The following is a 12,671-nucleotide window of genomic DNA, read 5'->3' as shown; positions in this document are numbered from 1 at the left end:
AGACGTTCTTCGTGATTGGCTGACTTTAACGTCCATCACATTCAACTCGCTTCCAATTGGCTACAAGTCTTGTAGTGAATAACGATCGGCATACGCAGAGACTTTGTCTTCTGGTTTCATCGATAATGTGATGTTTGTCAAAAAGAGCATTGGTAATTATGTTTTCAGTGACAGCGTTTGACTCGTTGGGTTAATAGATTTTCTCAGTGCCCCTTTGATGCATCTTAATTTCCTATTTTATGGACAATTTGTGTCTTTTCTGGCGTTTGACTCCATGGCAACTTTCTTTTGTGGACATGCCAAGTCAACTATAAAGACCAGTGTGTGATGTGGTCCTCCTCTTTCTAAATGAACTGTTAGTTATATTATGGTATGACTTGAGTAACAAAAGACTTGAGTTGCTTTCAGGCATAAATCAGACCCACAGTGACTTCAGGAATAACCTGTGATGCTCAAAAGCTGTAATGAAATCCAGGTAAGATATTAAGATTGCATTTTATAGCACCCTAAACAATAGTTACAGTTGGTCATAAGTGTTTTTTTTACAGTAGTCCTGTGTTCACAAGGCAGAATCCCTTTCAACCAGCATCCAGAGGGGGCAAGGGACACTACCACCCATCCTGTAACCAGCCCCTGTCAAAGAAAAAGAGAAAAACGGTATGTTTTCAAGTAAATGTTTAATTCTTAAGTTGCTTTCAATCCAGTTGATGCAAACATGTATATCACTCTGTTGTTCTTTTACAGACTTTAAGTCCTGTACGTTCAAACCCGCGATCCAGTTCACAATTACAGACTCTGTGCCCAGTGACCCAACGGCTGTTTGAGCAACGAGGACCATGTATTACTGCCACTGATGGACAACCAGTTTTTGCAGAGTCCTGGCCCTCCACCGAGTGTGGATCTTCTCCCTCCAGCACTACAACCTCATCTGACATGGAGACACTCAAACCCCAGTCTGCGAGACCAGGAAAATCCACAGATTCCTCAGAGCTGGGAGTTCATCAAGATTCAGTGCTGGCAAAGTATGTTTTAGTTTCATAGAGTCAAGACCATACCCTGAAATGTAGCCGTACCTATGTCCTAAGTGACCAAGTCACCCCTTTATCGCACTGAAAAGATATGGCAATGGCATGGTAACTGTGATGTGAAGACTGGAGGATATAGGAACTGGTCAGTGGTTCTTTACTATTTGAATCACTTTGCTCTCCCAGGTACATAGATCGCTTCCGCCATGGTCGACCGCAGAGTCGTGAAGAGCGCCAGCAGAGCCCTCCTGCCAAAGGAGAGAATCAGCTGCCTTTTTGGTGGATGTCACCCTCATCTTTACCCTGCAGTTCAACACCCACTAAAACAACAGACAAAGGTGAATTCTCATTTACTGTTTTTTAGTGTAGCTGTTATTAACTGTCAACACCAGCACCTTCATTTCAATGTGTAAAGCAACCTTGCTTGTAAAAATCTTTCGGTTGAATCTCTTCCTCTGCACAGATGGTATCCATCCTCTGAAACATGACCATGGACTTGCCATTTATAGTCCAGCTGGGCAACATCAACATGACAGATCCCTTTCCCCATGCAGAGGATCCCTTAGTGTGAGTGCATTTGGAAGTTTACTGGGGTTGAGCCACAATGTAGCCTGTTAAATTCTTTCTCTACTAAATATAACTCATTTGTGCATTGTTTGTAGGAAACAACTTTTTCTTTAAAAAGTAAAACAATACACAGATACTGTTTCATCTTTTTTCTTATTCGTTGAGTATGCTTTATAACAGATTATTGGGTCCGCATCCTGCCCTGGTTTATGCCAGGTTAGTCTGAATGCCTTGGAAGCAGAGTGTCTGCAGGGGAGACACGTAATACCGACTAAGTGTGCATATAAATATTTGCGTTTTAATACCACACCACATGTTCATTTGGAAATCTCTATGTTTACTAAATGCCTGAGAAGCCATTGTTTATGCAACTGTGTTTTAACATTTAGTGCTTGCTTGTGTCAAATGTATCACCCTCACAAAAGTATAAAAGGACCTCAGTATACAGTATTTGTGAGCAGTTTGTAGTCAGACAATGTGACTAATCAGATAGTTTTTTACTCAAATGCCACAAATGTAATTTTCTAGATTTATTCATTTACACCGTATTGAGTGTTCTTAATATCGAAATATCAAGAGCAAAATATTGGCTTGTTCAGTGTTCTGTCTGTTCGTTTTGTTTCTTAGATGTTGTCAGACACCTCTCAGGGTGAATTTAATGACACAGAGATACAACACCTTCAAGAAAAGGCTAGCAGACTTCTGCTGAGAGGGTATGAAGACCAGCGAGTAACATTAATGACCAATGAATGTATTCCTTCAATTGTAAGTAACTTTTTTTCTTTCCAACAGTGAATGTACTCTGAGTGATGGATCTATCCCCGTCAGCTCAGAGGGCCTGGAATGCTCAGATCTCTCTTCTCCATTCACTGTAGATGAGCCAGTGCGAAGATCTTTGATTCCCAGTAAGACAAGAGTGTCAAGTAATATACATTTTTGAGATGACACTTTTCTTCGATTTAAACTCGTGCAACCTATAGCAGATGTCATTCTTCATTTTTTCATGCTGGATATTTTAAGCTGTACTGCTGTGTCTGTGTTTTATTTTGCAATGTGTTTTATCAACATTTACAGCGAAGGCCAGCTCAGACTCCGTTCAGACCCTGTTCTCCCAAAAATCCTCTGTCATTCCTTCTCTGGGGCCCCCCACACGCCGGGAAGAGGACATCTTGTTCCAGTGGCGTTTAAGGAGAAAGATTGAGCAGGCCAGGGAGGGGTCGCAGTCCCTGCAACACTCCAGTCTTTATGGTCCCGCATTTAACTTGCAGGCCCCCAGTTTAAGCCATCCCTCAGCCAGTGGACAGGCTTACAAGGTTTGAGTCAAAATGTCTAATATATACTCCATATGTTTTTGTTTAATATTTATTCCAGATTTACAGAATGATTAAATATTCCTCCTTCTTGCATTATCTCTAGCAACACCAGAGTACTCGGCCTCCTGAATTCTCACAAAAAGCTACACATCAGCACATCACTGCTCCCCGGACCCAAACCAAAGAAGCCCACAGATCAGTTCCCCAAGGTTCAGATCCAACTCCCTTCCCTGCCGTTGTTGTCTCTGGCTCTTCAGTCTCTCAACCTCAGGCTATCGCCCATGTGCCTGCCCACATGCACTTACTCTGTGATGTCTTGCCGTGTCCCATCCATTCATCTCGCGCTAGCATGCATCAACACTTTTCAGAAAGTAGAGATGAGTCTCACACCAAAGTTGTCTGTAAAAAGATCCAAGTGCCTGCAAACTCAATAAGTCCTTTCACTGATGAACGTAGTCTTGAGAATATGCCATCTCAACCACCTGCCTCATCTGGAGCTATAGACAGAGCAGAGCCTATTTACCACAAAAGGTCTGAGAAGAACAAGAAAGAGAAATCCCAGACAAGAGAGTCAGAGGAGAATAATAAGAAGACGACAGCACCGTCCTTCAGAAAGCCGAAGAAATCCACAAGGTAGTCTTGAAACATACACACAGGGTAAAAAAAAAAAAATCACATCTGAATGCTTAATATATGTATTTTTGCAGATATACTGTGGATAAGGAACATGTTGATGGCCCTGGACCTACAAACAGGAGTGTTTCACATCAAAAAGTTCCCAAAAAAATCATGGCGTGGGCAGAGCAGCAGCAGCAGCAGCAACAGGAAGGCAGCCAGGGGTTTTCCAGTGAGAGCTCTACTGTCGATCATGCGCCACCCCCGTCTCCAATCCACAGTGCCTTAGGACAGGTTCTCAAGTTATTTTCTTTAATGCCCTCTAAGCAGTGGGATTAATACAAGCGCCTTATGTAAGCTGTCTGCATTTTTTCTTAATGTCTTTTCCTACTGTCAGAATAACTTGGTAACTTGCCAGCAGTATAAGGGATGAACTGAAAGATTTGTGCGTTGCTGCTCAAAATACAGTAGTTTGTGAGGATTCATAACACCCATATCTGAGTAGTTGTCTTCAAGAGATAGACTGTATGTATGTCATTGTCATATAAAATAGTTTAAGATACACAGGTTTTTTGTCCAACAATGTCAGAACGACTTTATTTACCGCAAATCTTGAATTGTAAGGTCATCACTCTGCCCACGTTGTGTTGTTTAGATGTCGTACATCATCATTTGGTGATGTGAATGTTATTATGTTTATTAAAAGCAGCATTAATCTGTAGGTTGCTCTCACTTGTGCCCTGACAGGTAGTTTCAGAGGTATTGTTTCCCCCGGTGGATCCATCTCCTGTACGAAGGTCCCCTGTCTCATCGGTTTCTCCTCCTTGCACCGCCTCTGCACCTCCTCAATCCTCAGTTTCTCAATACAATGCACAGAACTCTATGGAGGTCATTTCACAGCTGCTGCAAGAAGCTGAAGGTGAGCAAAGAAACCTTTAACCTGTAGTTAATTGTGGAGATTATTTATGACTCATGAATAGTTTCCATACCCAAAATGCCACCACCCTTAAGGTTGTATCTCTTTCTTCTGAATGCTGTCACATTTGTGATCCATGTGGAATTTCACTCGTCATACTGCCTTTCAAGAGTTTAAATAAAAAGACAATGATTTATAGTATTGTCTTCTATGTGTACATGCTGATCATATTCCATTATCAACTTTCTTACAGTACTGTTTTTTCTTTTACAGATTCAGATGAAAAAGAGTTTGAAGATGACCCTTTATTACAAGTCCTTCGCAAGCAGAGGAAAAGGGTTAAGGAGCAGATCAGGTAAAATAATAACCTAGAAATGAAATTGTTCATCAAGCTCAAATTTTTTCCTCATTATCTATGTAAATGATTTTCCTATTAATCTTAAAATCCTATGAATTAAATGTTTTTCTTTAGTGAAGTGGACTCAATGTTGACTGAATTCCTGGACGAGCAACAAGTTACTTGACCATTGACAAGAGGCACTTGATGTATTCACTTTTTTTATTTTATAAAGAAATAAATGTATTTTTTTCATTTTGAAGAAGTATTTCCACATTAAAGAGTCTCGAGATATGTTTTGGTGCATCATTAATTACAATACAGTGCATTTTACAAAAGTTGCACACACAAAACAGCAGTTTCAACATTCGAATGCAGAATATTTACAAAGACTAGTTCCTTGAAACACCGTGTAAGATTGATGAGTAATATAAGAGCAGTATATACAAACCTCAGAGAGCAGTGAATAATAAAAACAGTGCCAGGAACAGACCAAATGAGTGTTTTGGCACATGCTGAGTGTTGCTGTGACTGAAGGAGCCTGAAGTTATTTCTGTATGTGCCTGTGTGTTCTTAAAGGCTTCTGTTGCACTTGTTTTTATATGTGGTGAAGACAGCAAAGATTTGAGTGGTTGGTTTTAATTGGATTAGGTCTGGATTCTGGAGTCCTCTGTTTGCAGCATCGGTGCAGATATGATTAGGATGCCATCTGGAGAGACTGCGGATTCCAAAGCCATGGTATCCACTCCCTTTGGGATTCGGTAGCGGCGATTAAACTGCCGTGTTGTGACCCCTTGACCATCCTTCCGACAAAAAAATGAATACAAATGTAGAGGATAAGACAAATCATAACTATTGTAATTGAAACCCAAAAAATACAGTAATGTTCCTCCCAGAATACAAACCTTTTTTTCTTCATGCTTTCCTTGCACTTCCACAAAGTCTCCTATGACTTTGACCATTAGGTCTTGTGGATTGAAGTGCTTTACATCAACTTGAACTGTAAAACCACTTTCATCACAGTTCACCTACCAACACAAAAGGAAATACTGCATATTATATAGAAACAAAATACCTTGAAGCACAGCAAATAGCCAACCAATTCCTATTTGCCACCATACTCTTTATAGATGTCTGTGAAAGTTCATCATTGACTTTGGAAACAGTGGTTTGACAAATGCATCTCAGTTTTCATCTGATGACGATGACTGTAAGATGAACTTAAACGCTCTGGAAAGTCTTTGTCTCTCTCTCAGTGTATATATATATGTATATATATATATATTTATATACACACACACACTTTATTATTATTATTATTTAATCACTTTTTTTTCCCAAATTAAAAAATAAGGGAAATTCCCTATTAAAGTTACCCTGGTAAAAGGTAATTTGGTACCCCTGAACATTTTGTGTTTTCATGCAGTTCTATTGAGCCAAAATAAATGCAATCATCTTTTTTTTTTTTTAACATACCTAGCTATTGTATGCAAACTTTAAATGACCTACCTCTGCGGTGCTGGTATTATCAGTCTCTGGAATCAGTAATTTGGAGGACCAGTTATATTGTCCGTAAATCCCACTCAGCCGAGGAATAAGAGGGGGTAAAACCCTCTGCCATGGAATACCCTCAGCTGGAAGACTGGGTGGCAGGAAGAAGTCCATTTCTAATGAGCAGAGGGAGAAAAAAAAAAGATATTAAAAAAAGGAGAGTTGACTTGACAGCAGTTGAGGCTACAACTTGCAAGACTACGAGGCAAACAACACTGGCCACGACTTGCCTCTCCTAGATTCCCTGACCAAATAAGTGCGCAAAAGGACTGCCCCTGTTTAACTGCGTGTTCTCTGCTGTTGACAAGTGAGTACGGATGGTTCTCCCGTCTCTCTGACTCCTCGCTGTCCGGGGTCATGACGTGACTGACTGTCACGGTGTGTTTTTATACTGGAGTTGCATAATTAGCTAGGAATTCATAGCGGGGCACCTTGCCCCTGTTATGTTCTGAATGCGTACCCTTGGGTGTTCAGGCAGGGCCTTATGGGAAAAGAGTGTATTGTTTTGGGAGTGACACAGCTGTTGCGAGCTCAATGGCAATTAACTTAACTAATTGTTTATTAGCGATTGCCGATGTTGTGGCCCGCAGCTTATTCCTCGGGTTGATGGCACACCGATACAAACAGACTTCTTATAAGACCTGTTGCGAAATAATATATATATATATATATACTTAAGGTCGGTTGTCATGGAAGGTCTGTCCAAAAATAAGTTCAAAAGAGATGTTGTGACCCTTGTGAGCTGATGTCAGACGAACAGTGACAGCAGCGACGTCCCTAACACATGCCAGAGTGATGGGACAACTATTCACATCATGTGATACTCATACTGAGTAGCAATGCCTCAGGATGAAAATACTCTATTTCCCAGTAAAAGTCGTGCATTCAATAATTAAGAAGCTTCATCAGCTAAATGTATGTTTAATCAAAAGCAAAAGTTCTCATAATGCAGAAAATTTGGACCCGTGGGTGTTGTATTATTGTACATTGTTTTTAAGGTATTACTCTACTATTGTGTTTACCTCTGGGATTTTAGTTAAATTGAAGCAATGAATGTGCCTAAAAAGTGTAATAAATAAGTAATAAAAGTTACTTCCCATCACTTCACTCAGTACACCCACACATAAAAAAAACACATTGAAACCAAAGTCCATAAAAGGATTTCTAGTTTACTCCCTGTAAATCAGTTTTATTAAGGGACTCCCTGCATCATAAAAGAACCGTACGTGCAGATACTTCTGACTTGTTATTGGCACACTCAAGTTCTCCCTGTTAGTAATTTGGAACCTGTCACCAAAGCTTTGACTGGACTGGAGTGACTAAAAATGGCACTGATTATGTTATGACTCATATAGGATGATAGGAAAGGGGCAACATTTGGAGGGATTAAGTTATTGGGTTTCACAACAGGCGCCATGGATTGTCCAGACTTTAGGAGCCTCTTTAACAATGCAATACGTGAGGGGTATATAGGGAGAAAATAGCTCACCAGGGAGTCACCAAACCAAAAGTCCATACAGATTCATAGATCCTAGAGGGGCAATGATATTCCAACATGAGTATGAACTTATCTTGGGAAATGCAATACATGAAAACATAGCAACTTGGGAGGCATTATGGATGTTTTATTCATCATTCATTCACAAGTACAAATAGTTTGGGGTGCACAATTAAACCAAAAATCTCCACAAAAAGTCAAGAAAAAAAGTTGTTGGATCTAATGTTCAATGTCCTGAACAAACCGGAATGCACATCCAGCTCAAGATAATGTCATGACTGTAAACATTGTCTACTAAACAAGATTAATTAGCCTATTCTAAAAAAAATAACTCAAAATAACTTTCTGAAATGCCTTGGCAAGCACAAAAAAAAGAAACAGGATTTTTCAATCCTAGAGCATTTATAATTTGAAGACATAGGGAATTACTCTGTTAATGTGAATCAGTCATTCAATTTATCTCCAGAGACTAGACAATTCACTAGAATCTTTCACTGTAGTTAAAGAACAAAAACTCTTTGGTCCTTTTATAGTGGATCATTAGTTATTTTAAAAAGACCGGACAGAAAAAATGTTTTACGGAATTCCTAGTGGGATTGTGAAGGAGAGGTAATCTCCCACCTCTCCCCACTCTGCTCTGAAGCGCTGGAAAATGGTGATCCATGTGGTCAGTACTGTTACCCATAACAACAAACCCAGTGCTGACCGCTTCACATCTAGATGAAAAACACACAAGAGACAATTACTTGGCATTCAAACAATGAACACATTGGTACATCATATGATGCCCTATCTTTGCCTGAAGCTTTCTTTAAAAAAATAAAAGCTGAGAATATTGCAAATATAGTGTTTGATAATTTTGTATAATTAAAGTGGCAATGGTGGCTCACATTTATATAGGGGAAATTTTGTTCTTCAAACAGTAAATACTAATCACAGAGACATACACTGTCTTAATTGTTTGTTTGAAAAAAGTTTAAATGTATGTAAATGTATTCTAGCCTAAAATGTCATGCATATTTTGTCTTAATTTATAGGTTTAGGCGTGAGATTAAAATCAAATTATTTTGTGATAATTCTCAAAATGACATACCTAGTCAAATGATTTTTGGTGTTTCCTAAAAATAAATCCTACAGTTTAAAACCTAAAACTATGTTCTTAGGTCTAATGTTTGGGGACACAATAATTATATTAATAAAAGTTTTATATAAAACGCTTAAATATAATCATGTCAAACGCTGCTTAAGAATCTCTCTTCACCTAGAAAGGTAATTCCATCGATACCAAAATTTAAGAGAACTGAAAAAATAACCAACCTTAACACAGTAGTTTGATCATGACATAACAAAAATGGTATTATTGGTATTAAAGTAGCAGTTATGAAACTTACATGTTTTGATCTGCATTTGTTCAGTGTAATCTGGCTTCACAAAGGCTTCCTTAAAAAACCAAACTACATTGACCAGCCACAGGAATGGCAGAAATGCAAATCCACCTGAGAAAAAAAAACGATGGGAAAACATCATCAATAACAATACTACTGAGATAATATTAGGGCAACTCTATTCAAGATTGCTCATGCTTTACTTTACAAAAGATTCCCTGTCACTGAATATCGTCCCTCTTACCTAATTGAGTCTACATGAAAATACTTGGATATAACTTACGGAGGCACGTGTTAACACTTATTGAATTTACCCAACATTTAGAAACCAAAGGGGAGGAGATACAATGTAGCTGTTTGTATCCGAATTTGATTCAGGATGAATTTTAAGGGTTAGGGTTACTCTCACCTAAATAATATTTTCGGCATAGGCTTAGTTTCTCCTCATTGGGCAGTCGTTCCAGGTTCATTGTGGTGTTGTTGTTGTTGTTTTTTGGCTGGAACCTGTATCAAAAAGCAAAATCAAGTTAGAGTTATTATATTCCTTTATTGATCCCCATGGGGGAAATTCAACTACACAGACAATGTTCAGCAGCTCAACATACACAAGACACAGACAATAAATACACATACTATACAACTACACAGACAATAAATACACATACTATACAACTACACAGACAATAAATACACATACTATACAACTACACAGACAATAAATACACATACTATACAACTACACAGACAATAAATACACATACTATACAACTACACAGACAATAAATACACATACTATACAACTACAGACACAGACAATAAATACACATACTATACAACTACACAGACAATAAATACACATACTATACAACTACACAGACAATAAATACACATACTAGTAGGATGAGCATGACTAAAACAAAGTCATCTAAAGACACCTGCATACACGTCAAGCAGCCCTAGTTTGCCTTGTCAGGTGACTCGAAATTGACCTCAGGCTAACGTTAGCATTTAATTAGCTTAGCAATGTAGCATTAGGTTTGATAGTGTTTGTAGCAGTAACTCCCTCCGTCCTTCAGATTATGGGCGAAGTCACACTTTTACAATATGTACATGTATGTAGTCAGTTAACCTACCTTTTATATGGAGAGTCGTCGCAAATTAACTAAATAGAAACAATCAAACACACTTCCTCACTCTTCTTCGTCTCAATCGCATACTTCTTCTTCTTCTTCGGCTTTCTTCTTTGTTTGTTATTTTTTTTACAGGCACGCATCCGGTAACATTCCCTGCACAGCGCCCCCTGCTGTCCCGTAGTGGACAGTACGGGGCCTGTCTCTTTTCACACATTACATTACATTACATTACATTACATTACAGTCATTTAGCAGACGCTTTTATCCAAAGCGACTTTACAGTCAGTAGTATATTACATATCATTCACCCATTCACACACTGATGACAGGCTACCATGCAAGGTGCCACCATCAGACTCTAACTAACATTCATCATCCAGTCCACACCGATGGCAAGCCTTCAGGAGCAACTTGGGGTTAAGTGTCTTGCCCAAAGACACATCGACTGCCAAAGCTGGGTATCGAACCACCGACCACTACGCCACAGCCTCCCCATCAACTTCCAATCCAACAAAACAATCTCACTTAAAACGAGTTACTTACAATATATATTTTTTCTAAATTGTTTTGTTAAGTTGAAAGCTCCCAAAACGTTTTGAGATTGGATTATTTTGTCACACATGCTGTCCCCACAGTTGTTGTTTTTTACAGTACACTGGTACGTTTTTATAGCCTATGTCTACACAAAACTCTCCTCAAACATGAAATATGGGTGGCTAATAAGAGGTCTAAACCAAGTCCAGTACAACAATATTATACAAATGTCTTACTTTAACAGTATTGCATGTCCTGCCAACATCAAGTGAAGAAGATAGTTTACTTGATTTCTAGTGGTCTAGTCACCTTCATTTTACATAAACCGGAATAAATTCAAAATGTACAGTACCAGTCAAAAGTTTGGACACACTTTCTCATTCAATGGTTTTTCTTTATTTTTATTTTTATTTTTTTCTACATTGTAGATTAATATTGAAGACATCCAAACTATGAAGGAACACATGTGGAATTATGTGGTAAACAAACAAATGCTCAACAAACCAGAATATGTTTTATATTTGAGATTCTTCAAAGTAGTTGAATGATAAGGTGTGTCCAAACTTTTTGACTGGTACTGTATGAAAAAAATGTACATTCTAAAAGTAAATTATATTGAATCGATGGTGATTTCTAATTCTTTCTCTTTTTTCCCCCGTGATCAGCAATATAGATGAATAATGCCATCTACTGCACCGGGCTATTATAATGGGCAGAGACAGGACTTAAGGATTAATTGAAGTGTCACAGTTTGAAATGAATATGTACATACAGTACCAGTCAAAAGTTTGGACACACCTTCTCATTCAACTACGTTGAAGAATCTAAAATATAAAACATATTCTGGTTTGTTGAGCATTTGTTTGTTTACCACATAATTCCACATGTGTTCCTTCATAGTTTGGATGTCTTCAACATTATTCTACAATGTAGAAACAAATACAAATAAAGAAAAACCATTGAATGAGAAGGCGTGTCCAAACTTTTGACTGGTACTGTATGTATTTATGTAGTCGCTACCCTAGGCTGAAAACTCACCTCTTCAAGAGGGTTTATGCTTTAAGATGCTTGTTTAAGAAAGGAGATGCACTTATGACTTCTGGTGACTAGTAGTTCTCTTGAATACCTATGTTGAATACACTTATTGTATTTGTATTAGTTTATTGCACTTATCCTATAGTAAGTAATTTGCTTCTGCACTATACTTTGAATGCTCTGGTTTATGCTTTTAGATGCTTGTTTAATGCATTTCTTTTGAAATATATTTCAACTTAGTTTTTACTTTTTATATGGAGTAAATGATTGTACTTAACATTTTAACATTTTAACTAACTGTACTTTTGCTCTGGTTTATGCTTTTAGATGCTTGTTTAAGAAAGGAGATGCACTTATGACTTCTGGTGACTAGTAGTTCTCTTGAATACCTATGTTGAATACACTTATTGTATTTGTAAAGTTTACTTACTGTAATGTAATGTAAGTTTGTAATATATCCTTTTTATTGATATAGTTTGAAACAACTTATTGACTTATTCGTATTAAAGTTTAATGCGCTTATTTTGAAATAGTTTATGTCAACTTATTATTTACTTTTTAGTCTGTTGCAAATATTGTACTTAGTAATTTAACATTTTAACTAAACTTTTGCTCTGGTTTATGCTTTTAGATGCTTGTTTAAGAAAGGAGATGCACTTATGACTTCTGGTGACTAGTAGTTCTCTTGAATACCTATGTTGAATACACTTATTGTATTCGTATTAGTTTGTTGTACTTATTGTATTCGTATTAGTTTATTGT

The 12,671-nt window shown here is 37.8% G+C and overlaps 3 protein-coding genes across 8 annotated transcripts; 1 reads left to right on the top strand and 2 right to left on the bottom strand.

The window, feature by feature from the left end:
- Nucleotides 1–63: 63 nt before the first annotated feature.
- proser3 (proline and serine rich 3) lies at nt 64–4,997 on the top strand. Of its 5 annotated transcripts, none has more exons than XM_054622284.1 (14): nt 64–152; nt 409–475; nt 567–657; nt 745–1,022; nt 1,212–1,363; nt 1,489–1,592; nt 2,220–2,305; nt 2,385–2,497; nt 2,667–2,905; nt 3,009–3,538; nt 3,613–3,814; nt 4,268–4,439; nt 4,710–4,791; nt 4,909–4,997. In XM_054622284.1, exons 2-14 carry the CDS (start codon nt 465–467, stop codon nt 4,958–4,960), a joined length of 2,112 nt encoding a protein of 703 aa, XP_054478259.1. In that variant the 5' UTR covers nt 64–152; nt 409–464; the 3' UTR covers nt 4,961–4,997. The 5 variants fall into 5 exon arrangements, with proteins under 5 accessions (XP_054478259.1, XP_054478257.1, XP_054478255.1 ...); XM_054622282.1 differs by having other exon boundaries at nt 552–657; XM_054622280.1 differs by having other exon boundaries at nt 549–657.
- Nucleotides 4,998–5,412: 415 nt separating this feature from the next.
- On the bottom strand, nt 5,413–6,672 carry hspb6 (heat shock protein, alpha-crystallin-related, b6). 2 transcript variants are annotated; one of them, XM_054622355.1, is made up of 4 exons: nt 6,555–6,672; nt 6,283–6,440; nt 5,679–5,801; nt 5,413–5,576 (listed from the first exon to the last, which is right to left on the bottom strand). In XM_054622355.1, exons 2-4 carry the CDS (start codon nt 6,436–6,438, stop codon nt 5,421–5,423), a joined length of 435 nt encoding a protein of 144 aa, XP_054478330.1. In that variant the 5' UTR covers nt 6,439–6,440; nt 6,555–6,672; the 3' UTR covers nt 5,413–5,420. The 2 variants fall into 2 exon arrangements, with proteins under 2 accessions (XP_054478330.1, XP_054478329.1); XM_054622354.1 differs by lacking the exon at nt 6,555–6,672 and having other exon boundaries at nt 6,283–6,547.
- A 1,262-nt stretch (nt 6,673–7,934) lies between these two features.
- psenen (presenilin enhancer, gamma-secretase subunit) lies at nt 7,935–10,475 on the bottom strand. Its single transcript, XM_054622359.1, has 4 exons — nt 10,341–10,475; nt 9,617–9,711; nt 9,214–9,318; nt 7,935–8,538 (listed from the first exon to the last, which is right to left on the bottom strand). The coding sequence occupies exons 2-4, from the start codon at nt 9,675–9,677 to the stop codon at nt 8,399–8,401; spliced, it is 306 nt and encodes a 101-aa protein (XP_054478334.1). The 5' UTR covers nt 9,678–9,711; nt 10,341–10,475; the 3' UTR covers nt 7,935–8,398.
- Nucleotides 10,476–12,671: the final 2,196 nt, after the last annotated feature.

This window comes from Anoplopoma fimbria, chromosome 20, assembly GCF_027596085.1.
Source record: "Anoplopoma fimbria isolate UVic2021 breed Golden Eagle Sablefish chromosome 20, Afim_UVic_2022, whole genome shotgun sequence".
Classification (NCBI taxonomy): Eukaryota; Metazoa; Chordata; class Actinopteri; order Perciformes; family Anoplopomatidae; genus Anoplopoma; species Anoplopoma fimbria.
The sequence above is the reverse complement of the archived record's forward strand: the minus strand, read 5'-3'. Positions and strand labels throughout refer to the sequence as shown.